This window comes from Corvus moneduloides, chromosome 5, assembly GCF_009650955.1.
Source record: "Corvus moneduloides isolate bCorMon1 chromosome 5, bCorMon1.pri, whole genome shotgun sequence".
Lineage (NCBI taxonomy): Eukaryota > Metazoa > Chordata > Aves > Passeriformes > Corvidae > Corvus > Corvus moneduloides.
In genome coordinates, this window is record NC_045480.1 from 32549559 (window position 1) to 32575790 (window position 26232).

Consider the following 26232-nt stretch of genomic DNA (forward strand, 5'->3'; position numbering starts at 1 on the left):
AAACAGCCTTATGTGGCAGGCATCAAGTCAGTATTGCCTGACTTGATTTTTTTATTGTTTAATTTACTTGATTTTATTATTTTTCTTTCCCCTCTCTAATTACAAAGAGGGAAGAAAAAAAAAAAAAAGCTGAATCTAGGGAACATCAATAAAACAGGATCTAGCAATTGCTCTCCAGAGCAACAGCACCTTGGAGAGCAAGTCACCCTTCCAGTAAACCAGGCAGAAAAAAATTATTCCTTGAGCAAGAGGTCAGCATCATATATGCATATGATTTCCACTGAAACTGGGAGCAATCACCTGCCTAGAAAAAGGTTAAACCTACCCTGCCCTTACATATATATATATATATATATCAAGATTTGTAAGGCCATATGAGCAAATCTCAGTATAGTATAGAAACATGAACAAGTTTTACAGACACTTAAGCAATCCCAAACTTGGGTTTCTTAAAAAAAATTAACAACAACCAAATAAAAAACTCCACACCCAAAAAGTAAGCCTGCACATTAATATACAAATCGATAACTTAATAATGGTAATTTGAAAGGAATCTCTCCAGTGAACAAGTTATACAAGCATAACTTTTGACACTGGAAACTCAGAGCTTGATTATACTGTTTGACCTGACACTGAAATTTTTATATTTCAAAATTATTTTCTACTAAAGTGCATTGCAGGATTCAATATTTGAGATTTCCAGTTTTCAGAGAAAAAGAAAATGCAAATTGCACACAAAAGAGCTCTTTAAATGAGTACATCTAGTATGTTATTCATTCCCAGCTACAAATCAAAACACACTATAGGATTCACTAGGAAAAGAGGAGCAAAAAAGAGTACCAAACATGCAAGGCATTTTCACTCAAAACAGATAATCAGGAAAGAGGAGAAAAGGTAAGAAACTGAAGTACTACTTGGTGATAAATTCTGACCTTGAACACACACAATGTAATCAGGATGAACCATATAGTAGCAATACATTGAAGGCATGTACTGAACCAATCTCAAAACATGTTAGGACATACCAGAGTATATACACTACTCATAAGGAATGAGAGGATTTTTTTCCTCAACTTCAAAATATACAAAAGTATTTGAGCTACCAAGACTGAGATACCACTGACCTAAACACCTGCCTTATTTCTTTAAATGTGCCTATCTTCCTTCACATTCCTAATGTAAGCTGTGCCCCCACCAGCTGACTGTCACCCCGCAAGCTCTTTGTGATACAGATATCCTTTCTGATGGTTCACTTTGAAAGAGTCACCACTATGTGTTTCGTTCTGATCAGGATGTGAATTAAACTTTAATAATAGAGGATATCTTTGAAATATTCTTGACAAGAACATAGTTTTAAAAAACTCTGATGAACGCTACTATCTACTAGCAAGCCACAAATAAAGGACAACTACCTTAAAAAACTTAAGATTTCTACAAAGGAAAAAAGACATCATCATCTAATACCACATTTCTCTTCCTCAGTATGAGAAATATGTATGACATCAGTCCAGATTTTTCAAGGCATTAGGACTGGTGCATGCCATGGTCTCAAGTGACTATCTAAAAAATGCAGCTGAAGGGCTGGGAGGACATTTTAATGCAATAAACTATTATATTACAAATAAGACAAGATGTGAAACAAGACCTTGAGAGGGAAATCCCCTTATTAATATTTCTGTTTACATGAACCAGAGTCATGTACCAAGCCAAAGCACTGCATTGCATAGCTGAATCAAACACCAGCAACATAATTGGCATGATATCAAGTGAGCAACAAGGTTGCTTTAAACCAGAACGACGCTGCATCCTGAAGCTTACTGATTATCAGGCTGAGGGGGACGCTAAAGCAGCAGATAAAGTTGATGCATTTGTTGTAAACTTTCCAGCATTCAAGCTTTATTTGTCCGAGTTTGATACTCCCCTCTGTGGGTGGAGAAGCCGAGGGACTGGCTGACGTCACCCAAAGAGTAGGGATAAAGTGCAGTGCCCACAGCTTTGGAATGAGTAAAACTTCTTAGGAGGTATAAAAGGTCGGCTGCCCTGTCCGGCAGGTGCTCTGCTAACAGCACCCCTCCTCCTGCAGCTCAACTCCTCAAACAGACCCAAGGAAAAAAGAACAGTAACCAAGGAAAATCTGCCCACAATGCCACAAAACGTTATTCTCCAAGGACCGTCACCCTGGGGATTCAGGCTCTCAGGAGGAATAGATTTTAACCAACCCTTAATCATAACCAGGGTATGTACTCTTTCCATTTGCTTTCTATTTATTCCATTTAATAGTTGCTGTAGATTTTTGTCCTTTACTTTTCTGGAGTTCAGAGATGCAGACAAAGCTGTGAGCAGATTAAAAGGTAGCTGCTAGTTCTGAGGAGAGCCAGCTGAATACTAAGAGTTTTTACTAGTTTTGTGTGACATGTTTCTTGATTGGTGTAAGAAACTAACTGCACTTCTACTTATGTCTCAAAATTAAAGTGCCTTGGCAGCAGAAAAACTCTGGCATGATTTCCCAGGCTTTCAAAATTGCATTTAAACCTACTAAAAGCAAGACCTCACTTTTATGCTTTCCACAACTAGCCTCTCTAATCACTGAGGGAGAAGACTGCTTGGCAGCAGCTCCTAATGTCTGGCAGTTTGTGCTTTGCAGATTAATCTGACTATTATTTAATTATATCGAGTTCTGTTTATTGCCAGCAAAGGCAACAATACCTGTTTTTACATATCTAGTGCTTTTCACTTTAATGAATGTTAAATGACTGAGTTATTAGAAAGTTATCCTGTCCTGCATATGAAAGAGAGTTATTTACTGGGTTTTGCCATATTTAGAAACTGAAAGTTTACCTTACCCCCCTCCCCCAATAAATGGCAAGAATTTGAGCCTTCAATCTCTTCCATGGATTTTGAGATATTAGTTGCAATTTAAGAAACCAGTTATTCAGTCAATGTAGCATACAACACACTGTCAACTGCCGTGCGTCTACAGATGTGGATCTACTCAAAAGACAGGATACATATTTCATTAATTTCTATTTTTGAAAATTTTGTTCAATGCACATCTGGCTAGAATTCATTCTCCTTATATTTCTGCTGTTTTGCAGGACCTTAGACACACCAAATGTGTGTTCCATGAGCCTCCAAATCACTATGCTTTTTTGTTTGTTTTTTTTTCTTTTTTTTTTTTAAAAAAACCTTACACTGTGACTCACTATATACACTATGCCTGGTATTGAGTAAACGTCAAAAGCCTTGAAGGATGGATATCACTAGTGATGTCTTGCACTAAATATGCTTCCAAAGAAGAATCAGTAGAGAGTTTAAGGATGATCTTTTCACATATTAACTAGTAAAAAGTAACTTAGTCATTCATGCCAGATTTATAAAAGCATAAAACATTTTATGTATTTTAAATAGAAGTTAATCAAAATATTATTATTTGACTGAATGTAACTATATAACAAATACTCATAGACTATAGCAAAGCCTTTGGAGAAACAGGAGACAAAAACATTGTATTAAAAAAAAATCTCTGGGTGTTTTGGGGCCTTCATTGCCTTTTATGGGCCTCTAAAAGAAAAATAGTTTCCATTATCTCTAATGAAAAATATTTTAGCAGTGTCTGGTTTGTATTTTCTTTGTGTTTAGATTAAGTGCAATGAAGTTTAAAACTGCAATAACAAAGGATGTTACTATAAATACAACTTTCTAAAGAATAAATTACTTTGCAGTTGACTCATACCTACCAAATGCATCACAAGACATAAGCCATTGGTTTCTGGCATGTTACAGAAATATTCAAAATCACATTTCAAGTGGTACAATGAAATATATATATATACATATGAAGAAAACAAGGTTACTTTTGCTTAGCTCAGGCTTAGGAATATGAACAGTAAATTTGTTTAAAAGTGGTATTTTTGTTGCCACAGCATGCATTCAGAAGAATCCCTCAATAAGGATTCATGAAATACTCCTTGAAAAATAGAGAACATTTCATAAGATTCACAAGTCTTGCCTCTTGGGGCCTAGGTGTTCCTTTTGTAAAAGGTATCATAAGCAGCCCGTTCACATTAGGCTTAACTGTCCTGACAAGAAAAAACTAAACAATAAATAGAAATTATTTTAAAATACATTCTGAATAAAATAATTGGACAGGTGTTAAGACTGGCTGGCCATATCCTTGTTCAACAAGAGACAGCTTTTATCAGGACTTATCATGAGAGACAAACGATGTAAGAGACCATTATCCACCTGTCCAAAGAACAGATGTCACTTCAAAAGGTCAAATTGCTCTGTTGTTTTGACTGTTTCAAGCAAATGCAAAAACTACAGACCGTGATCACTGGGAGAGAAGAAGAACAGGAGGGGACTAAAAATTGACATATTCAAATTCTATTAGGGTCAGAAAAAACTAATTAACTATAAATACTGAAAACATTGAAATCCTTGGAACTTTGCAAAGATGCAAAGAAATTGCATTAATGAAGCTGATTACAGGAACCATTGAAACTTGTGCAGTTTGGAGAGAATGGTAAAATATTATTAACTCTAGATTTAAGTTCTATTTAATTTTATAGACATTTACCAATCACAATGCAAGTATTCATATTAATTCAATTTTATGTTTAGCCACTCCATCTGTAGACATTCATAGCTCTCCTCAGAAAACACAGAGCCTGAAATATTTATGATGCTGTAACGTGATAAGCTTTACAAGTCTATTATCAGATGCAGAGAGGTTTTCTTCAAAGTTTCATTGGAGACATTGACCCTCACACAGTTAAATAGTTAGTCCACAACAACATCTGAATGATCAACACATATTCTTGTATTTATCCAAATCCAGGATACCCAGGATACATGAGTAACAGGAACACCATGCAGATATGGCCTGAAGAGCAAGGCAAAAATTCTCCCAAAGCAACAGTAGAATCCACCTCATGAAGCCACAGTGAGCAAGCAACAAACACTACAGTCATAACACAATTCTAAGTGTCCAAAATATACACTTAATGTGTCACTAATAAGTCCTTAAGAAAGAGTATCACTTACATTATTGAGGTACCGACAATATCAATATCATACCCATGATATCTTGCACTGCACAACATGGTCCCTTTCTATAAAATTTAGTCTGCAGGGCAGGTGCCTTCTCTGCACCCTATCAGGCCTGGGTACATAGAGCTCAGCACCCCAATCAAGGTGTTAAGGCCCAAGAGACACAACTCAGAAGCTTGGCAATAATCAATTCAGCCAAGGAATAGGAAATACAGACTCCCTTTCCATCCTTGCTCCCACCAAATGATGGTAAACCCATCCAAAAGTGTAAGTGGTATCACAGCAGCTGCTGACAATTTAAAAAACCTAAGGGATTTAGCAGCAGCACAGAACAGGGCGTGTTCTTCTAGCAGTACAGCTGCAGGAGAATGTACTGTGCTAGACAGATACACTACTTTACAAGGCAGGATCATTATCTCAGTGCTTTGCTGCAGTATGTCACAGGTACAGCAGATGATTTTTTGTGACATGTAAAAAACATAATCTGCAGAGTAACCTCTATAAGGGTTATACAAGCTAACTTACTCTTGAGAGGGAACCAAGAATGGCTGGGTTTGCCCAGCTAGGTATTAGAGCATCAACAGTCACACTGAAACACAAGGAATTCTGCTGCAGTTTGTCACTGCAGACATATTCACAACATGCTAAGCCAAGTCAGGAGCAATTCCACATTGAAGGGAGAAGAACGATCATGCACCTCTAACCCCTGTCTTATTATAGTGGTATAAGCAGTCTCAGTGTTGATCATTTACACTTGTAGCTGTTGAAGGTCGAGAAGCAGACAATTTTTGAGATTTCAGACTTAGAATTTATGAACAACTTCTTTGATTCATATTCAAACAGATTATTCAGGCACCTTAACACTTTGTTAAGCACAGAATACACTAGACCATTCTTTTGAAGGGTTAGGCTGTAAAAGCCTGCAGCTGGCTACAAGCACCCACGTGGAAAGTTTGCCTGACTTGATAATAACAAATGCTTTGCAGTTTGTCACAGTGACATAAAAAATAAGTTTACATGCTGGAATGAAGAAAAAGATCTCACAAAACAATCTCTTTGATCATTCAGACCTACCTAATGGAGATGGAAAGAGGAGAGAACTACTCCCTTTCACTGATTTTTGCCATTATTTCACTACTAATACAGTGCAACTCATATCAAAAAGAATTTCTATTTGGCTTTTATGTTGACAGTAACATCCCCTTCAGAGACAAGTCTGCCAGCTTCACCAAAGTTGGGGTTCAGAACATGCTGGAAGTACTGGGCAGCTTACTCTCTTCCTTTCCTGGAAAACTGTGAAACACCACAGCTGAAGAATGTCTCCATAGCATGTTTTCCAGTTGAGATAACATGTGCTTTCGCTGTAGCAGAGCCCATAGTGAGAAAAATTATCTCCAATAGTTTTTTCATTTAAGACGTGCCACAGACAAAAGAACTGATTTTGGAAGCAAGACTATATTGACATTTTTCTCCTTCACACTGGGATTCATTTACCTACAAACAAGCAGCTAATGTTACTTTGCATCACTCAACTTGTCCCTTCTGCTGTTTGAGAGCTGAATTTCAGAAGCTTATGTGCTACATGCATCAATTTCATGTTGCTGTCTAGGTAATCAAGAGTTGCCTAAAATGGCAATACACACATAAGGGACCGAAATCCCACTCAATGACCTAAGACCTGTTGTGCATGTGGTATGTGTAAGTGCAGTGGCAGGAGAAGTCACCTTTTGCAAACAGAGGCCTGCAATTCTAGAACAAGCTTCAGTAGCATCTGAGGTCATGGCCTCTCTACAATAGTTATTTTAAAGCAAAATTATGTTGCATATCGATTATTTTAACATCCATACAGAAGTTTTTCAACTAGACAAAAAAAACAAAAAGAAAAAGCAAGCATAGGAAGATAAGCTTAGGGCTATTTCTATGAATGTCACAGATGGTGGTACATTTACATAAGGTATAAATTGCACCACAGACCACCATGAAGGATCAGGGCCACTGTCACTTAAATGCCGTGGGACTTAAAGCTAAGCACTTTAAGGAGCTCAGCAACACAATTTAACAGTTCTTTTCTTCTGCTGGTGTTGTTAAAGGGAAAATACAACTCTTTTTCAAGCAAATTATATAATGGCAGTTGAGGAAGAAGATTTAAAAAAAAGTTACAGTAATTACAGAAATCAGAGTGGAAACTAATGCAGAAGTGTGAAGATAATTTCTATCTAATTTGGAGTTATGATGAATAAAACATTTATGTGGTTACCTCACAATAGAACTACAGAGCCTCTGGCAAAGTACCTCCCCCCTCCAACAGGAAATAGGGAAGTGTGGTGAAGGTTATTTTCTCTATCAATTTTCAGGCATGTATGGTGATTAAGCAGTTACATTTTGATCTTTTCAGATTACACCTGGAAGCAAGGCTTCAGCTGCCAACCTGTGCCCTGGTGATGTTATTGTAGCTATTGATGGTCTAGGCACAGAGAACATGACACATAATGATGCCCAGGAGAGAATTAAAGCAGCTACACATCAGCTTTGTTTGAAAATAGAGAGGTACGTGTACATGTCTGCCTATTTCTGAAAGAAGATACTACTCAATCAACAGTACAGTTATTATATAGTGTAACTATTTAGAATATTTTGAAGAAGTTCACAAGATTCTTAAAATTATAAGCAACCAGACCTACCTCTTAAACTCCGGATCAAGCAAGACTCCCCAGAACTCTCTGTAGGCACAAAAAACCAGCTTCCCTCAGGTTACTCACAAGGTAATTCTGCTGACTGCACAAGTCCTCTGTTTACTGTCAGTAAGCAAGCAGTCCTTTATGTTGTCGGGAAATAATAAAATCCGCATTTAATGTCAGTTGTTCAGTGACCTCTGTGCTCTAACACTCCCTCAGCCACAGGTGCTTATCATTGCCTCCTTCTCCCAGCCACACATAAAGCTGCTGCTGTATCATCCCACCCAGGGAAAACAACATCGTGTCAGACTTTGATGGGGGGGTGACAAAGGAGTGAGTTTAAAGCCAATCAATGTCTTTGGTCACAACATATTAAGCCTAATACAGGATTCTCAAAACAATGTTCAAAACAAAACCGAGAAACTCTGTCTTACCCAAACTGCAGTAATCCAGAAACTTTTGTATTCACTTCTCTCAGCTAGAGCCAGGAAGAGAAACAACCTGCAGCTTCACATCTTCAGCTGAGTTTGCTCAGCCTGTAATCAGAATCACTTAGCACACTCTTTCAGCTGTCTCCAAAATTGACAGGCCTAACTGACCTGAGGCTCTCAAGGAGGCACAGCTCTTTATTGTAGTTGACCATGATATTTCTCTGGAAATACACAAAGTGTTTCTTTTTTTTTTTTAACGAGTGTTGTTGAATTACTAGGCAACACGTCATGGTGAAAAATTCCTTCCGTTAACTCAAGGTTCATTACTATTATGCTACTTTAAAATTAGCTGCCACATTTCACTTTGTCAATGAAAACAGAACTGTAACTGATATTTTCATGTTTACTTCTGCCTACAGGACCGAAAGAATCATCTATACAACTTCAATTTCCCCTTGCACATACTTTGCATACCTAGATTGCACTTCTACTTTGAAAAGCAGGCTTTAAGTGGAAATTATGGTCTTTAAAGGAAAAGAAGTTGGTGTTTACGATTATTGCTAATATTTTCAATTATTCATACAAAATATTCTGGGGACCCAACATTCATTCTATGAACCATTAAAAAAAAAAAAAAAAAAGTTTGGTCAGCTCAGGTCAGAAAGGCACTAATTTCCCTTTCCATTTGAGTTCGGTAACTATTAACAACCTATTTCCCATTGTTAATAGCATACATAATTTTTTTTTAAGTAGGTACATTTTACATTTATTATTTACATATCACTGAAGTATTTTTATGTCAAAACACTAAAAAAGCGTAGAAAAAACTTGCAGATTTCCAAGCTGCATTATATGTTATGGGGACATACACAACTCTATAGGAATTCAAATTATTTCAATTCTGCCTTTCCATCTTTCCTTCTAGGGCAGGAACTAAATTATGGTCCCCACAAGTTTCAGAAGATGGCAGAGCACATCCCTTCAAGATAAATTTGGAAGCTGAACCTCAGGTATGAACTGTAAAAAGTACCTAACCATTTCCATTTGCTTTTTTACACTCCAAATAATCTCCCTTGTGGTCATTAAAATTCTTTAACTAGAGCTTCATCCATAATTCACCAGTTTAAGCTAATAGGAACCACCATGATTATGCCATATAGGAACACCGTTTTATCTGACTCAATGTTTTTGATTTTTCAGCTATAACCAAAACAAAACATTAAGAAGCTACAACACATTCTCATTTTTCTTTTTTTCTTTAAGAGTCTCCATATTGCCATAGTTTTATTATGGAAGTAAAATATGTTATTTTATTCTGATAAAGTTTAAGTTGCTTTAACTCTTTTAGAGATTCTTCATCATATGAGGAAATTCTTCAATCAGGAATAAAGTACCTAAGTGATGAACTCATCAGATCACAAAATTCATTTTGATGTAACAGTCAGTTAAACACAGAGGTCCATAAATGCTGGATCTCTTTACCTCCATACATTTTTATACCACAGAACTGAAATTTACAAATTTACACAGGACCCATATACTGGTCGATAAGCAAATCACGTACCACTTCTGACTAGGAAAGTCTTGATCATTGTATATGACCAAAGCAAATCCAATCCATCAACAGCCATCTCTCTTTTCAAACTCAAACTCAAAAAAAAAAAAAGGTACTGTGAGTCAAAGTCTTCATATTGCCAACAGTTAATTAGCTAGCTACTTCTTACAACTAGTCCTTTATTTCTTTGTCATTCCTCCTTAACCTACATGAACATTTGCTGTTATCTCAAGAGCGGGGAGGGAAGAATATTCTCCTGATCCTGGAAGGCCAGGAGATATAAAAAAAAAAGCAAAGCAAATATGTCAAAGTATTTATTCTGTCATCCCCTAGAAAAAAACTATATAAGTGCAGATTCCACTTCAATAACTCCCGTGCAATAAATACTTCCACCAATTCTGTTTTCATGGAGACATTCCCAAACATGAATACAGCATTTCAGTGTTGCATTTCTCTATCTTCTTTCTGATCTAAAACTTGCATTAAGTCATACAGCAAACTCCATCAGAAATAATATAGCCTCTTCAGCAGTGGGAATATTATAGAGAAGAAACAAAACTATTTTAAATGCATATTCTTGTGGAAGAGCTAGGACACACATTAAATGACTAGCAGTGAAACAAATTCACTAAAAAAGCTACAGAGAAAACCATGCAGGCACACGACACAAGAGTAATCCCTCTGCATGAAAGCTGCATTCCTAAAAAGGACAGTTCCTTAAAAATAGATCACAAGATTTCACTAAGTGCTATTTGGCAGACTATTGAAAAGCAGCCTCCACTGGGCAATCAGAAAACTGATTTCTTGTAGATTAAACAGCCAGCCTTTTCATTCAGTATACCTCTTTTTCATTCCTAGGAAATTCAGCAGTACTGAGTATATTTAATAGATAGTAGGCACCAGAAAAGTAGCAATGCTTGCAAACAAATATGCTAAACTATTCCTGGAATGTTTTACATTTTAGATTAAATTCTTCCATCCAAGTATCCATCACTCCCTGTGGAAAAGGAAATACACATAGCCTATTTTTCTACAATTGCTGTAATTTAAATTTTACAGCATATTTAGTCACAGCATGAGACCCAGCAGCACGTATACCAGTAGAGAAAACAATAAAAAGTTTCTTGAATCTCAGATGACAAATTTTTGCACAACTACAACCTGTGCTGTCCAAGTCTTACAAGAGTTTGCTGAATTCTAACAATAAATACAGGCACTGAAACCCAGATGAATAGAGAAAAATCCAAAAGCAGTAATTTGTTACTTCAAATGTAAAACTCTTTTACCGAGAAGTATTGCATGCATTTACTGGTGTGCAGAAATGGAAAACCACTGAGTTCTATTTCTTCTATTTGTATAATAACCAAAATTACTCAAAACATCATAGATCTTAAAAATGTATAAGACTTTTTTCACTCTTGTCAAATAGACATTTCAAAATTCACTAAGGAAGTTAAGAGAAATCAGTTATTTAAAATACATTATAAGCCAACTAAGTAATAATAACAAGAGACAACTTACACAATCTTCTTAATAAGTATGTAATTTAAGTTTGTAAGCTAATAAAAGAAAGCTACAAATGAATGTAAACCCTATTTTAAATTGTTCAGCAATGTGGCCAAATATTTGGCCAAAGAATGCTTACTTCAGCTTCAATGAATGAAAATCATTCTACAGATACTTGGAGATGGCTATGTGAAACCTGTGAAACAATTAAATACTGTGCCTACTTACAGCTATGGAACAACGAACCTTCACACTGTAGCAAACTTCTGTATCAGCCTGAGAATCTCCCAAGAGCCGTTTGGAGACTCATACAGGCAATTGTCAGAGCACAATGAAAGCTCTCACTATTTCTAAATCTGAGAAGAGGAAACTGAGGCAACAATTCTAACTTACAGCAATAAGCAGCTGACTGAGAGTCACTCTTGAAAGCTACACACATAAAAAACAGCCACCCTGATTTTGTTAGTCTGGAGGAACCTAGAGTGTTATGGATAAATAATAGGAAATAACAGACCACTTGAAGAATCACTAATACAATCCCATTGTATTCTGAATAAAAGTAATTTAGAACATAAGGTTCTCAATTAATATAATTAGAAAACAAAACCATCAAAATAGCAAATTGTATCATAAAATTATTTTTTAAATGCTTTCCGCTATATTGTCAAAGTAAAAGAATACAATGACTTGTAAATGTTTTCTGTTACAATCCGTTTAACCTCATTGAAAATAATTTTGTATTCATTACCACAGTTTCTTGAATTGTTTTTATTTGAACTTTTCTTTTTCACTTCTACCTTTGCCTTTGAGCATTTCATTCAGTGAGACTAGACTTTTGGCCATGAAGGAGATTATACATTCCTGGGAGATATATTATGCACATAGATAAGTATAAAAATCTAAGAAAAACACAATACGTTGTTCTAAGAAATAAGTTTATAGTTTATTACCATTTACAATCAACTTTTGAAACACTATAATTGTGCTGGGCTAGTTTTGAGGACCTACCTCTCTTTATAACAGCATTCAAAGATAAAGATCTTAGTCACATGACACCTCCAAAATGTACACACTTGTGTTCTGTCACCGCAATTAACCCAAGGAATGCCATCATATGGGCTGTGATGGATGCATTTCTACAGGCTTTTGGGGCTACATTATTTCTATTCCTGATGCGTGTATCAATGCAAAAATGTAGCTAGCCCTGCAAAAAAAAATCAGTTGGAAAAAAAAATTAATAAATTAAGTACTGTAATTCTCAAATATTCCTAATTAGAAATTTCAACAACTTCCAGTTCTCATTTAGCTTTTGAACTTAAAGACTTTTCACAGATTCAATGAGATCAAATAAACACAAGAGCTGGACTATTTTTGCTGCTGTATGTTCTGTCACTGACATTTTGTATGAATAGATGAATTATAAAGAAAACAGAATTTAAGTCTAACTAACTGCAAATACTTGTTTCGTAACTGTTACATTGTAAACATGCTGCTATGGTGCCACATCTTCTGTTCTGTTCATTTCTCTATGAGAAATGAAAAAGGGGGATGAAATTACAATGTCCTCAGTTGGTTTTGTTTGTTTTGTATCATACATGGATTTGAATCAATTTTAAATACTCTGACATTAATATCTTTCATGATAGCCATAATTCTAAACACTATTAGATTATTTCCATTTACTAATACATTCTGTTAACTGCAACTTAGTTCTATTAGACAGAAAGAAGGAATTGCAAGTAAAACCTTCGTGCTCGTTTATCTGATTGTTGCTTTCAGTAGCCTCTTAAAGTGCAATGCTGCTAAACATTTTCATTTAATAAAACTGCTTTTTACTGTTTGCATTTTCTGGTTGCATATTCTATATATCCATGACTTTTCTTTAGTCTAATCCAAAATATATTTTGGAAACTTGTACAACAGTCATACTCAAAAACAAAGCCAAATTGGAGAACTGGAAAAGATTTCTATGAAAATTGAAGTATTAATGACCTATGCTATCTTAACATTGAAAGTTCGAGTCTCTAAAGAAAAGACCAATTCAGGTTGTAGAAACCTATTTGTCAGAAACAAAAGCTTTTTATTCCATAAAGATGGAAGTTCAAATGCTCTCCCAGCACTGTTTCCAAAGAGTGCCACTTGCCATAAGGACGAGGGAATGGACTTCAGCAGTTAATGTTCTTCACCCACTAGGGTAAAAGGAAAAAAACCCTCGGCAGATGTCGACATTAATTTTTTTCTAAGTCTCAGTTTCTGAGGCTTAAGAGTGGGCTTGAGCTGGAAGGGCCTCAAAGGACACTATAATAAATACGCAGAATACAAATAAGTGAATGCAGTCAGAAGTCTTTATCATTCCTGGCCAACCACTACAGAAAGATATTTTAAGTTATCTGAAAGGCCATCAGAGATTTTATTTCCAGACCTTATCCCTTTGAATTCCACAAACCGAGGAAATTATCTTGGCCAATGACAAAAAGAAGTATGGCAGAATATAGGCACATAGGCATAATGATTTCAAATTTAGCCACTTCTGGGTTTTACTTATTTATTATAATTTCACATTAAATTATAGAGCAGTGCAATTTTTGATACACAGATATACTTTAAAGATGAAATACATTCAGAAGAATATCCTCAATCTGATGTATGTTCAAGACTTTATTTCAGTTAAAAGAAGCATTTAAAATTATGTGTTTTCTAGGCAAGACATTTACAATAAAATCACACTTTTGGAAGTCCCTCTATCAGTACGTGATGAAAATGCAGAAGCTAGAGACTAGCACTAAAGGAAAGCAATTAAGATAAGCATACATTAAGTGTTTTAAAAGAAAAATGTAAACAGTGTCAAATCTAGTGAACAATATGAAAGGTCACTCTAATATTCATCCCTCCCTTTTCTTCTAAGCCTTCTGCTTGCCTGGAGGCAGGAAAATAATGTGTGTGGCTCAAGTAATACATATAAAATTCATGGAAAAATATAATATGCTTGCACCAGTTAAAAATAACAGTTGCAAAAGTAAAAATGCAGAGATTAACAATACTGGTGGTGTCAGTTTTACTCATTGCTAGCTTTGGTGTGCATTGTAGCTCTGTGTGTTTTGTCTGCCTATCACGTACAGGAATTCAAGCCTATTGGTACGGCTCACAACAGAAGGGCCCAGCCTTTTGTTGCAGCAGCAAATATTGATGACAAAAGACAGGTAGTGAGCTCCTCCTATAATTCTCCAATTGGGCTCTATTCATCTGGCAATATTCAAGATGCACTTCATGGACAACTGAGGGGTCTCATTCCTAACTCATCGCAAAAGTGAGTATCAGTATTTACTTATAATACATGGTCATTTGTGGTGTATCATTATCTGTTCTGTTTTCAATTTAAAAGTCCAGCTCTTGCTGTTTTTTCTGAGAATGAGATTACTCATTATCCAAAAAAAGGGCGATCAAGGAAACATTTTTTTCCAGGACCGAGAACTATCCATTCAGCTTTCTAGCAGCAATGCTGCAGGTAGCTAAAGTTTGCCCTCTACATTGGGCTGCAACACTACCCTCCAACCTTTCCTCCTGTAACTGCACTTTACTCTGAATGTTTCTGAACACTGCAGTGATTGTAATTTGAGCACCAGGAATGAACAAACTAAACGTGGTTACTTCATGGTTAAAATTTGTGAACTTTGTTAGCTGCTTTTCAACTAGAAATGAGCATTCGTAGGTCAAAGAAAGCTATTTTATCTTTTTTTTTCTTTACAGGATATCAACTACTTTGAACACAAGCATAATATTCGGCCCAAACCTTTCATAATCTCAGGCCGAAGCAGGTTATAAACTTTGAGTGCTGTGCTGGATTTGATGCATGGTGTTATTTTTTTTAATGGATGGATACTCACCATTGATGTTAATTAAGATTTCTGATGCATTTGAAATTTACTTATAGTACTAGACAGCCTAATGCTGAAATTAAAAGCAAACAAACAAAAAGAATTAAATGGTTGACTTTAAGAGTTCCAGCTTGAAATTCAAATTTCTATTTCCGAAAGAAAGTAGATCTACATTCCATCTCAGTTATACTGATAAGAGTCTGAAGTAACTGTAGCCATGATTCAGTTTACAGCGTAGCACCAGATACTGCACACTTACAGACCTTTGGCACTGTGAACTTCTTCTGTCCAAATGCAATGTAATTTGTTAACTTGCTAAACAAAAGATAGCTACATATTACATATCTGTTGCATATTACATATATGTTATATATTACATATAAATAAAAGACAGCTAAAGATAGAGAGTTATAAGCTAGGCCATCCAGAGATTTCAAATTTGCATTTCAGCAGACCTCTTTCCGGAGGGCAACCTACTGCTGAGCTAAAAATAAGAAAACTGATGCCACAGATATGTAAAGCTCCAATGCAGAAACTCTTATATATCTACATCCATCATTTTAGTGTAATAATCCTCTGTCTTAACTGGTGATGAAATTCCTTACTACTGTTTTCATTATTACAGAGGGGATAAAAACAATGTAAACTCTGGCTAAAAACACCAGGAAGCTCAAAAGGACCTGAGGGATGAAATATCTTGAGATGTGATCCTTTATCCTTTCTAGCAGTAGCAGTTTTTGCTAGTGGCATTAGTGTTCTACATTTAATTCTGAAAATCAAAAATGCCTGCATTTTAGTTATACTAATTTAAGTCTCAAAAATGAGAGCAGAAAAACAGGATGATAAATTATTCCATCATACAAAGGACAATCTCATATGGATCATCAGTTTTCAGAGATGCCTTATATTTGTCAGTCACCTAACTCTAAAAGATGGTCTCATCCTGCAAACAAGAACTATCAATGTAGAACACCACCACAGTGGAGAAAAGCTGCTCAAGCACAAAACAGTCCTTAGAAAACATCCCCGGCCCCTAACTGCAGACAGCACTTACATACTGTACCAAAACTGGCTTTGGGACCACTAGGAACCATGAAAATGTTGAAGTAAATGGCCATTTACCAGCATTCAAGACGAAGCAAAAAATACCCTGACAACAATGCAGGAAGTTTAAGAACTTCAGTTGGGCAAGGTGTGTCCAGTGTTCTGGCGCTGGGGAGGTCTGCACTTGAAAACTGCAGAATCTCTGACACAGGGTGTTACATCTACAAAACCTTGGTTGTCACAGTTTGTCTGCTATTTTTCCATCAGTTTGACTTAATCCACTGCTAAATACAGACAAAAAAACCCCCACCACCTTGGCTCTAAATATCCCTTTAAGGCAGACAGCTGATAGTAAATAGGACTTTGACTAAAAGATGATTGTGGACTGTGGGTTTTAGCTTATGGATTGGACATTGGACAGAATTTTGGAGTCCACTCCGGTGAAACTAACTGGAAATTGCATTTAATATATAATATATTTTATTTATTTACCTATAATTTATTCTGTTTTAATAGTACTTTGGCTTCACACAGCGAGAGGAGGAGTTGTGCTTTTTCTAGTCTTTTCCTGCTATTTTCCATTTACTAACACTGTTAGCACTGACAAAACTTATTCTACTGCAGGATCTAAAGGTGGTATTGTTTCTTCTAAAAGAAAATACTGCAAACATGTATGTTGGCTGTGTGAATTTTTTGGCTGTCTCATGCTTTGTGATGATGCACAACTATATTTGCATTAAGGCTTACCTACCATTTCTGGAATGCTTTTGTTTGACATGTCTTTGATGAAAAAGTATATCTTTCCCTTTAAAATTTTGAGAAAGTGGTCCTGCACAAATTCCACTTTGAGTCAAAGGGAGAATTTTGGGTTGTCAACTCCGCCCGAGAGTAGCTACTGGACAGACTTCTGTACTATCAAACTGGGAAACAGAGCATTGTCCCAGGTTTGCACAGCTTGGAATGAACTAAACACTACCCTGATATCAGGTTGGAGGACAGAGATTAAGCATTTATTGTCCCACAGCTCAGAATATCACATAAATGGTAACCAATGTCTGCAGAAAGATTTGGTTATGTGCTGTTACACAGAAACAGCAAAGAAATATCCTGTAACAAAGAAAGCCTCTGAAGTACTACAGAGAGATGATTGAAGTGTTCAAAATAGTGATACCGAAAAAGACTTCAGGTCTAATGTTCACATTCTTCTGCTAATCTTTTTCCAGATATGTTGAATTGGTGTATGGTAACTTCACTTAAGTAACGTCAAGCAACACTAATATTTTTTAAAAGTTTACATGTTATTTTTTGTATATAAATAATATGTAAAGTCTACTTCAGAAGCAGTAAAATTAATTATCTGAATATGTACCCATTGTATTTGTGAAGGACCACTTTACATTCTACTGGAAACACTGTAATTTAGAAAAGCAAAAGTAATCCTGGATGTTTTAGTAACTTTTCTTCTTTGCAATGATCAACAAGTTGGTTTTTTTTAATTGTTAAACTAGTTTTAAAAGATTAATAAGTATCTTACTCTAGAATTTAAGGAAATCTAGGAAATGTCACATTCATTATTTTACACTACTTCACAGTAGCTTTTTGGCAGGGGAGTGAGATGATTGTGAGGTATAGAACTGGAATGATGTGTCTAGGATTCCAGTGCTGCAGGTGTTTATCCTGTCTCTGACATGGACAACTCACATAAACTTTGTCTGCTACCCTGTCTACAGATGATAAGAATTACTCACTTAGAACAAAGAATTTTAGGGAGGCTTAATTATTCCTCAATAAAACCTAGCATTAAAAATGTAAAATAATGTTATATTCTGAATTATTTCATCTATCAAAGAATTTTTACTGTCTTCAAAGAAAATGCATACCAGAATTTTAAGGACTGCTTTACAGCCGGCCTTGATACTTTTTACAGGAAATCTATTTTCAGTGGCTACACATACTTTTGCTTTTCTCCACTTTCTGTACTTTTGATTTTTTGAGCCTGTTCCATTCATGCTTTTCAGCCCTGTTAACATCACCATATCGCTGTACTTTTGTCTCTGTTCTCTATAATCCAACACACACTGCACACTTTCCTGCGCTCTGGCCACTAACACAGTGGATGCAGCACTCCTTCGGGGCTGGATTGCGGCAGTGGGCGCAGTACCCCCTCTTCAATTAGCACGGTCAGCTCCATCTGCCCCACCGAGCTGAAGGCAGTATCTAAGATGGCCCCTAATGTCCCCCTGGAAATGGAGCTTCCCGGTGTCAAGATTGTACACGCTCAGTTTAACACACCTATGCAGTTGTACTCAGATGACAATATCATGGAAACACTGCAAGGCCAAGTTTCTACAGCTCTGGGGGAAACACCTGTCATAAGGTAATTAGAGCAGTATCTATAATATTTATGAATACACAAATTTAAAATACATCAAAAATCATGAACTTTAATTTTCTACGAAAAAGGGGGAAAGGGTTCGAGAGAAACTAAGTAATTTAAAACCATTCAATATTTTTACTAAAATACTAGCAGTTTCTGGGTTTTAACTCAAAGTATTAAAGGAGCCCTCCAGAACATAAAAATAAGTATTTAATAGGTAATAATCTTAGAATTGCAGCTAAAAAATAAAAAATGATAATACTACCTGGACTATTACCTGACTGACCACTCCAAATCAAGATTCTGATTCCCTCCAAAATTCAAAACTGTTTATTACTATAATAATTATTTATCTAATAATGATTTAATAATTCCCTCTTATTAATAACTAATAAAATAATAATAAATAAAATTTATTTCCACTGTTGAAATTCAGGTCAGGAAGACTAAGAAATTTTATAGATGGTTATAGTGTTCTAGATACTTAACTCCCATTCTAGACAACTCATTCAGTACAACCAGCTCTCATCCAAAAAGAGACAGAATTTACTGTAGGCCTACAAATCCATGTCTGACTTACAAATTTTGTCCATTGCACAACTAAAAATCAGGTAGGAACCTTACATATATGGATAATAATTATGATTATACAATAAAAAGTTTTAAAGCACTATTCATTATTTTCAGGAGACAATTCATCATTCAAGCTGCTTTATCTTTACTTTTGCATAATAGCAGCCTATTTTCCTGTTTTAAAACAGTACTTAAGTTAATAATTCATAATATGTATGGTATAAACTAAAGCTGATTACTAATATTAAGCAATAATTAAATAAGCAATAATCACTGGCACCAATGAGCCTTCTTCAGCACCTTGGCTGCTACTAACCAAAAAAACCATATTTATATAAAAGTATTTAGGTTCATCCTATTTGATGAAAAGAAAACTGTAGTTCATGAAGTCTTTGCAGAGTGAAGTTACTCTAGTGCTTGAATATTTATGCTCAACCAGAACAATTCTAGAACAATAAAAGAAAAATCTGCTGGTTCATTATTGTGAACTACTGGATTAAGCCCAAAGCAATCAGATTTCACACTGCCTGTGACATCACCAATTTGAGAACCTACTCTCTATGCAGGTTTGAAATGTCTCTTGCTGTGGGATCGTTTTCACTGTGTATGCATGAAGAAATGTAAGATGACACATTAGTGCTGGGTTTATTGCCTTCTGTATGTAATTGCATTATCACTTGTTTTATATTTAGAAATATTTTAGTGAAGAGGAGAGAATTCAGGGGTTTAATTAAATATTGCCAAGAATTGTAAAAACTAAGCTACTCCTATTTATTAAAAGCTTCTGACAAGACAAGAAACTGAGTTTTTTCACCAGCTTAAAGGTGGCTCAAAGAAATCTACTGATTGATGAAGATCAAAAAATTCACATAAGCAACAGGGGTCACTGTCCAACTGCTGCTGCTCGTACTGGGCCATTAGGCAGTTTGGATGCTATGCTGGAAAAAAACTGAACCACTTAAAGGAAAACCCAGTCTAATTCATTATGGACAATAGCCAGTTGCAACAGGAAATTTAAACTGAACATTTGTGCGTGCAGCTGTAAGATAACAGACTTCATCAAAGTAAATTTGGATGTTTCTAATTATCCCTAGTAGATGTTTGAAATTTACAGATGCCACATATTCAGTCTAATTCCTGTCAGTGCATGTAGTCCTCTACTCTTCCTCTTGACTATTTAGGATGTCATTTATCATGAAAAATTCAAAATATTCAGCACAGTTTAAAATGCCATGAAATATTCTCATTAAAGTCTTTGTCTCACAGGTCATTTGAGAGTCAGCCTTCAGCTGCTGTTTGGACAATAAGTTACTTTATATTTTTAGCATAAAATTGTCATTGGAAAAGAAAGCCAAGTCACAATTTTATTAAATTAAGAAAGAGAACTTCTGTTTGTCAGCATTCACCTTGCAATGTTTCCTATTATGCAATACTTATTCCATTCCTTTTTGTCATCTGCATAAGTTAAATAAATAACAATTATCTTAGCCAAATAATCACTTTATTACCTAGTGATCAAGCTGATTTAGAAATCATATTCTCCCAAAAGATTTGACTGGTTAGGTTTTGGCTGACCTACCTTTACATAGTAAAGGCATGAGCTGTGATTTTAACAACATTCTTGAAGGCAGCTGCTACAAAAAGGGAACTTCTGGATACCATAGCAAAGAGCACCTGGTAATACAGCACATGATTACAGGAATGAAACTACCTTGAGATTAAAGGACATATTCTCAAATGCCAGTAGGGCCAAAACAGTAATTATGGAAATACATTAATGAGTTTCTAGATTTATTTTTGTAACAATGGCACTGATTTAATGTTTTTCAGCACTTTTTAGATCCAAAGGGGGCTATATAAAGCAATGCTACCTGGAAGAAAGAGTTTTTCAGTAATTGTAGGCACATTGGCTTTATGTTTGTTTCCTGAATCATACTCTATGCCTGGTAGAACTGTTGCTTTAAAGTTATGTTTGATAAACTGTTTTATCTGCTCTTCCTCCCTTTAATACAGTGACCCATCTCCCAGCTCAGTGCCTCAGTCTGATGTGTACAAGATGCTGCACACCAACCAGGAGGAGCCCAGTCAGCCGCGCCAATCTGGCTCCTTTAAGGTGCTCCAGAATTTAGTCTCCGAGGAAGGTGGTTAAAAACAACATATTCTACCTGTTCAAATCATTTAAAAATGTTTGTGGGAGGGGGGAATCTGAGAAGAAAACACGAGAGATTAGAGATACAAGAATTTTTGAAAGCCCAAATTATTCTGGACCTTATAGCTACCACACCAGTCTCCTGCCATTTCCCCTCCTTTCTTGTACTGTCAGCAGCCTCCTCTGTGAATACAATGCAGGTGCTGATAACATTTTCCAGAATCTCTTCTCAGATTTTAAGATCTTTAATATACAAAGTTGGCTTTAACTGAACGACAAAAAGTTTTATCTGAGAGAATTTTTGGGACAAGCTGATTATACTCATGACACCAAGAAAGAAAATGCTCTCTTCCACATTGAGGAAAAGAGGAATTTAGACCAACTCCTGAAATCCCCTTAAAACCTATTCCCTCTTCATTCTAAATAAAAACTGATGAGGGAAGTCATATTTCCTTCAAATAAAGAAGTTTTGAAAATAAAATTATTAAAGGCTGCAAGTTTGTCATATTTACAGTAAGCATAAGAGTAAAATACAACTAAATTTAACTAAAAGGTAAATATTTTAAATTTTAATGTTTATATGTCAATATTTACTAGAGAAGTCAATATTTACTAGAGAAGGAATAAACACTTCTAATTGTCTACATATATATCATTGTGGGATTTTACTTAGCACTTTCTTAGCATTTTGCTTAGCATTCTGCTATTATTTTGTATTCATATCATGTTACTAATCTTTCCAATTTGTTGTACAGTTAGTTATATAAATGAGAAGCTTTCTAACAATAGGTCTTGATTATGTTATGTTTCTGTGTTAAAGCCCAATCCTCCTCCCTCTCTGCTACATCCAAGACCTACCATCAGAGAATTTGGTGATGTCCATGAGGCAGAGAGCGCTGCATATACAATCTTTTTTGTACTTGCTTTTTGGCTACAGCTACACAATATTTCTCCTGATTCCAAAGAGGTGGAATCTGGCCTACTAAACTTTTCTAGTGAGACTGCATTGTTTGTTCATATAAGTGAAAGCCTGTAAATACATCCAGAAGTGTATGTACATCACAGAAAGTACAGAAAAGTGTAGAAAAGTACTTAATTGCATCAGATGCTTTTATATTAGCCCGTACATAACAGGATTGTTTTGTTTCTCAGATGGGCGCCCTGTGGGAACAAGAAGTGTGAAAGCACCTGTAACAAAAATGCCTAGTGCCATGCCTGGTGCCCAGAAAGTGCCACTGTGTGACAAATGTGGGAGTGGGATTCTGTAAGTTGTTTCTTTTTAGTTTTAGAAATCCCCAGCTCAAGCACACCTCATCCTCAAACACCACTGCAAACTACAGAAGTGCGTTCCCATAATGCTTCTAGAGAACAGAGATATAAAAATATATTGTTCTAAATGTCAAATTATAACCTGTACCTTCAACAATTTCAATACAGATTATTTTAGTTTTGACAACGTACCATCGAGGTTTTAACTGAGATTTCTCAGGACCTTTTGCAAGTCAACCATTAACACATACGTAATGAAACCAGCTGTTGTCTGTGCTATGCTGTGTCAGGCTGTGAATTCTCAAAAACTTCTTGTTAATGCAAAGCATCCTTATCCCAGCCCAGTGGGAGTATCCAGAAAGCTCTGTAGACCTATTTTAAAACGATCAGATTTCTACCTGACTAACATCACTAACTTCAGCAAAGAACACAGATAATGATGAACTGAGAGAACACAAACACAAAGAAAAAGCAATGTGGCTTTGAAACTCATTTTGTCACCCTCTTGATAGGTCAGGCTGTACCTTCTGTCTTGTAACCAAACTAACATGTCTCTTCAAACTCTTGATTTTCCAATGCTCGTGAACTATGTGATCAACTACAGCATTTTATGTCACCTATTCAAACTCAGCATCCAACATTAAATTATACAGTAGTTTCTAAAACCACAAGATGAACAGCTGTAAAGACTTAAAGCAAATACCTAGAACATACTTTGTATCATAGAATCATAGAATGGTTTGAGTTGGAAGGGACATTAAAGATCATCTAGTTCCAACCTCCCTGCCATGGGGCCTTCTACTAGACCAGGTTGCTGCAGTTTCTCTTCTCATTTTAAATTCATATGAATTAACTGGGGTTTTTTCTTCTCATTGTTTCCATTTAGAGGGACAGTGGTGAAGGCACGTGATAAATACCGGCATCCAGAGTGCTTTGTGTGCTCTGACTGCGATCTCAACCTGAAACAAAAAGGCTACTTCTTTGTGGAGGGCCAACTGTACTGTGAAGCGCACGCACGCGCCCGCATGAGGCCACCAGAGGGATACGAAACAGTTACGGTTTACCCAAAATGCTAGTCTTAGCTTAACACACAAATATATGCATGCACACAAAAAGCCTTTACCAGCTTAGAACTGCAGTACAAGTGTCAGGACTTCTGCCTAAATCCAAAGTAGCAGCTTTTAAACCTTTCCCTGTGGGATTCTGAGAGAGGCAGAAGTCCTTATTAGCCAGCAATAGCGTATTATACCAGCAAAATTCTGCTAAAATATTGTTTTTGAAACTGTCAATATAACTCAAGGAAGTATAAACTAAACCAGATCTCCTGGAATACAAAAATGAGACAGCTGAGGTATTACGTGAATGCTACAGCTTATACAGAAGTGCTGTAATCTAGACATAATTTTTACCATAAATTAAGTATTTGTGCAAATATCAACACCATCAAAGTCTTACAGGCTGGGCCGCTACAAATGAGAAACTTGACGGATCGTTAGAAAAGCAGCTATTTTACACAGATAGTACCAAACAAGCAGTTGTTCATGTCTGCTATTATTCAACTAGCGTTAATGTACACCCCAAATATGTTTTGCTTACTTTACTCTGAATTTGGGGTTATATTGCCTTAATTTTCTGACACAGCAACTGTGATAAAGAATAAATGTCAAGCCACACAATAAAACGGTTAGTATAATAAAGACTGGTTAGTATGAAGCAAAGCAAAAGTTCTATGTTGTCTTAATGATTTTGCAATGATATCAACTTCCTTATCACTTTGCAGGAAATTATTCTGAGGCATGCACACACATAAATTGGTTTTTTATAAAAAAGAACCTCACAGTCTAATAGGAATTCATTGTGAATTGAGAATGAAAGCAAATTTTAAAACCTTTCTGCAGAAAAGTATACTGGATTTTTGTATCTCCATCTTTCAATTTCCATAATAGAAACAATGGGGAAATATAATCACGATACCTTCATTGCTCATAAATTAAAGCTTGGACAATTTTAAAAATAAACTTGAATTAAAATATGCAAAGGCAAGGTCTTTTATAAAAAAAAAAAAAGAAGCTGGTGAAGTCCTAAAGAATAAAAAACCAAAAAGCTGAAAGAATACAGGTTTGTAATCAATTTCTGAAACTTGTCAAAGACTACATTGCATTCTGGTAGGTGCCAGCTACATAAACACACCCAAAGGGCAAACTAAACTTAGCATTTTTAGAAAATATCGAAACAAGTCATAATTTCTTTATTGGGGTATTTTGAACTCACTTTAAAGTAGAAAAATCAACAAAATTTAAATCAAGTCCAAAAGACTAGCAAAAAAATAACCCAGTGACAAACAATCTTATATACTTTTCCCATTCTATAATGTAAGAAGCCTATAATGCAAGTAGAATATGGAATCAAAAGAAGTTATACGTACTTTAAATATTTTAAAAATTCACGAGTCCCAAAGACTGAAATACAATGTCCACATATTCAAAGACTTTTCAAAATGTCTTAAAGTATTATTTCAGAATTCAAAAGTTTTAAAAATGCATGTGTCACTACATTTATTACTTACTTTTCTACATCAAAAGCAGGGATAAAAAAAGTGTTGCACCCTTTTCAAGGTTAGTTCCTAAGTTATTTTTGGGCACAAAAACATAATTCTGCTCCTCAGGTATCATGGAGACTATGTGTAGTATTAATATTTTTCCATTGATAAAGCCCATAAATCTGAAAATCCTTTTGAAAATAAGAGTGCACATAATGATTATTTTTACAAGCTTAAAATGTCATTGGTCTTTTAAAATGTGTGTTTACTGTTCATGTCTTTGTGGAGTAACCAAAGGTAAAAATAAATCAACTACATATGATAAATATTCTGTGTTTCTTTTCATCTGGTATGGAAAATGAGAAAGTGTGAGTGTCAAGTGACTTGACAATAACTGACAGAGCAGTATGCTTCCGATTGATCAAATCCCTGGCAAGAAGGAAAGACAATTTTTATATTAGGCATTTGAGTACACATCCAGGGCTTTCTAAAACAGAACAAGATCATGTGCTTTCAAAACTAAAGACTCAAAACTGCTCTCTTTAACACACCAAACATACCAACTATAAATGTGGGGAACTCTTGGAAATGCAGATACAAGAACTGCTAGGTTGCAAGGAAGTCATAGAACAGGACCTGATGCTAAAACCTTGGGGTAAGCTCAGTGGTATTGCATCATCGTGTAGTGCTATTTTGGGAGGTTTGAAGTTAGATGTGGCTTTGATAGAATTAGAAGGTAAGCCTATGTACTTGCAATTACTGACCTACATGAAAACCTGTGCAACAATATAACACCAAGGAAACCACAACTTTCAGTTAATGCAGATACTGAAATCCCTGACCCTGATAGAGGAGAAAAATAGGAAATCTCATCCCACAGCCACTTCAGTCTGGGAGAACTGAATATAGTTTTAAATGCGAGAGGAAGATACACCAATTCTCTCTATTGCATGCTCAAGGTTGAATTCTGTATCTCAGTAGGGTGTCATTGGTTCCTGACACACAAGGTGTCCAGCTAAAGATCTACCCACTTTATCTTCTTCAGAACAGTGTAGCCATTCAATCATGATAGTAGCTTAATGCTACTATGCCTCTCAGCTGTGTCTAGACTCTTACACATATTACAAGCCAAAGGCAGGCATGGAATTTATTTTCGATGGAGAAAAATGTAGGAAGTGTGACCTCAC

General features: G+C 35.7%; 1 protein-coding gene across 4 annotated transcripts; it reads left to right on the forward strand.

Annotated features, from left to right (window-relative positions):
- The first annotated feature begins 1965 nt into the window (after positions 1-1965).
- PDLIM3 (PDZ and LIM domain 3) lies at positions 1966-25371 on the forward strand. 4 transcript variants are annotated; one of them, XM_032109598.1, is made up of 8 exons: positions 1966-2236; positions 7448-7599; positions 9084-9168; positions 14967-15034; positions 18252-18515; positions 21102-21229; positions 22390-22501; positions 23393-25371. In XM_032109598.1, exons 1-8 carry the CDS (start codon positions 2144-2146, stop codon positions 23580-23582), a joined length of 1092 nt encoding a protein of 363 aa, XP_031965489.1. In that variant the 5' UTR covers positions 1966-2143; the 3' UTR covers positions 23583-25371. The 4 variants fall into 4 exon arrangements, with proteins under 4 accessions (XP_031965489.1, XP_031965488.1, XP_031965492.1 ...); XM_032109597.1 differs by lacking the exon at positions 14967-15034 and adding an exon at positions 14339-14526 and having other exon boundaries at positions 1969-2236; XM_032109601.1 differs by lacking the exon at positions 18252-18515 and having other exon boundaries at positions 1975-2236.
- Positions 25372-26232: the final 861 nt, after the last annotated feature.

Coding starts and splice junctions, on each gene's coding strand:
- PDLIM3 (XM_032109597.1), top strand. CDS start 2,144: ATGCCACAAAACGTTATTCTCCAAGGACCGTCACCCTGGGGATTCAGG. Junction 14,527..18,251: donor ATTCCTAACTCATCGCAAAA/GTGAGTATCAGT, acceptor CCACTAACACAG/TGGATGCAGCACTCCTTCGG. Junction 21,230..22,389: donor GAATTTAGTCTCCGAGGAAG/GTGGTTAAAAAC, acceptor TTTGTTTCTCAG/ATGGGCGCCCTGTGGGAACA.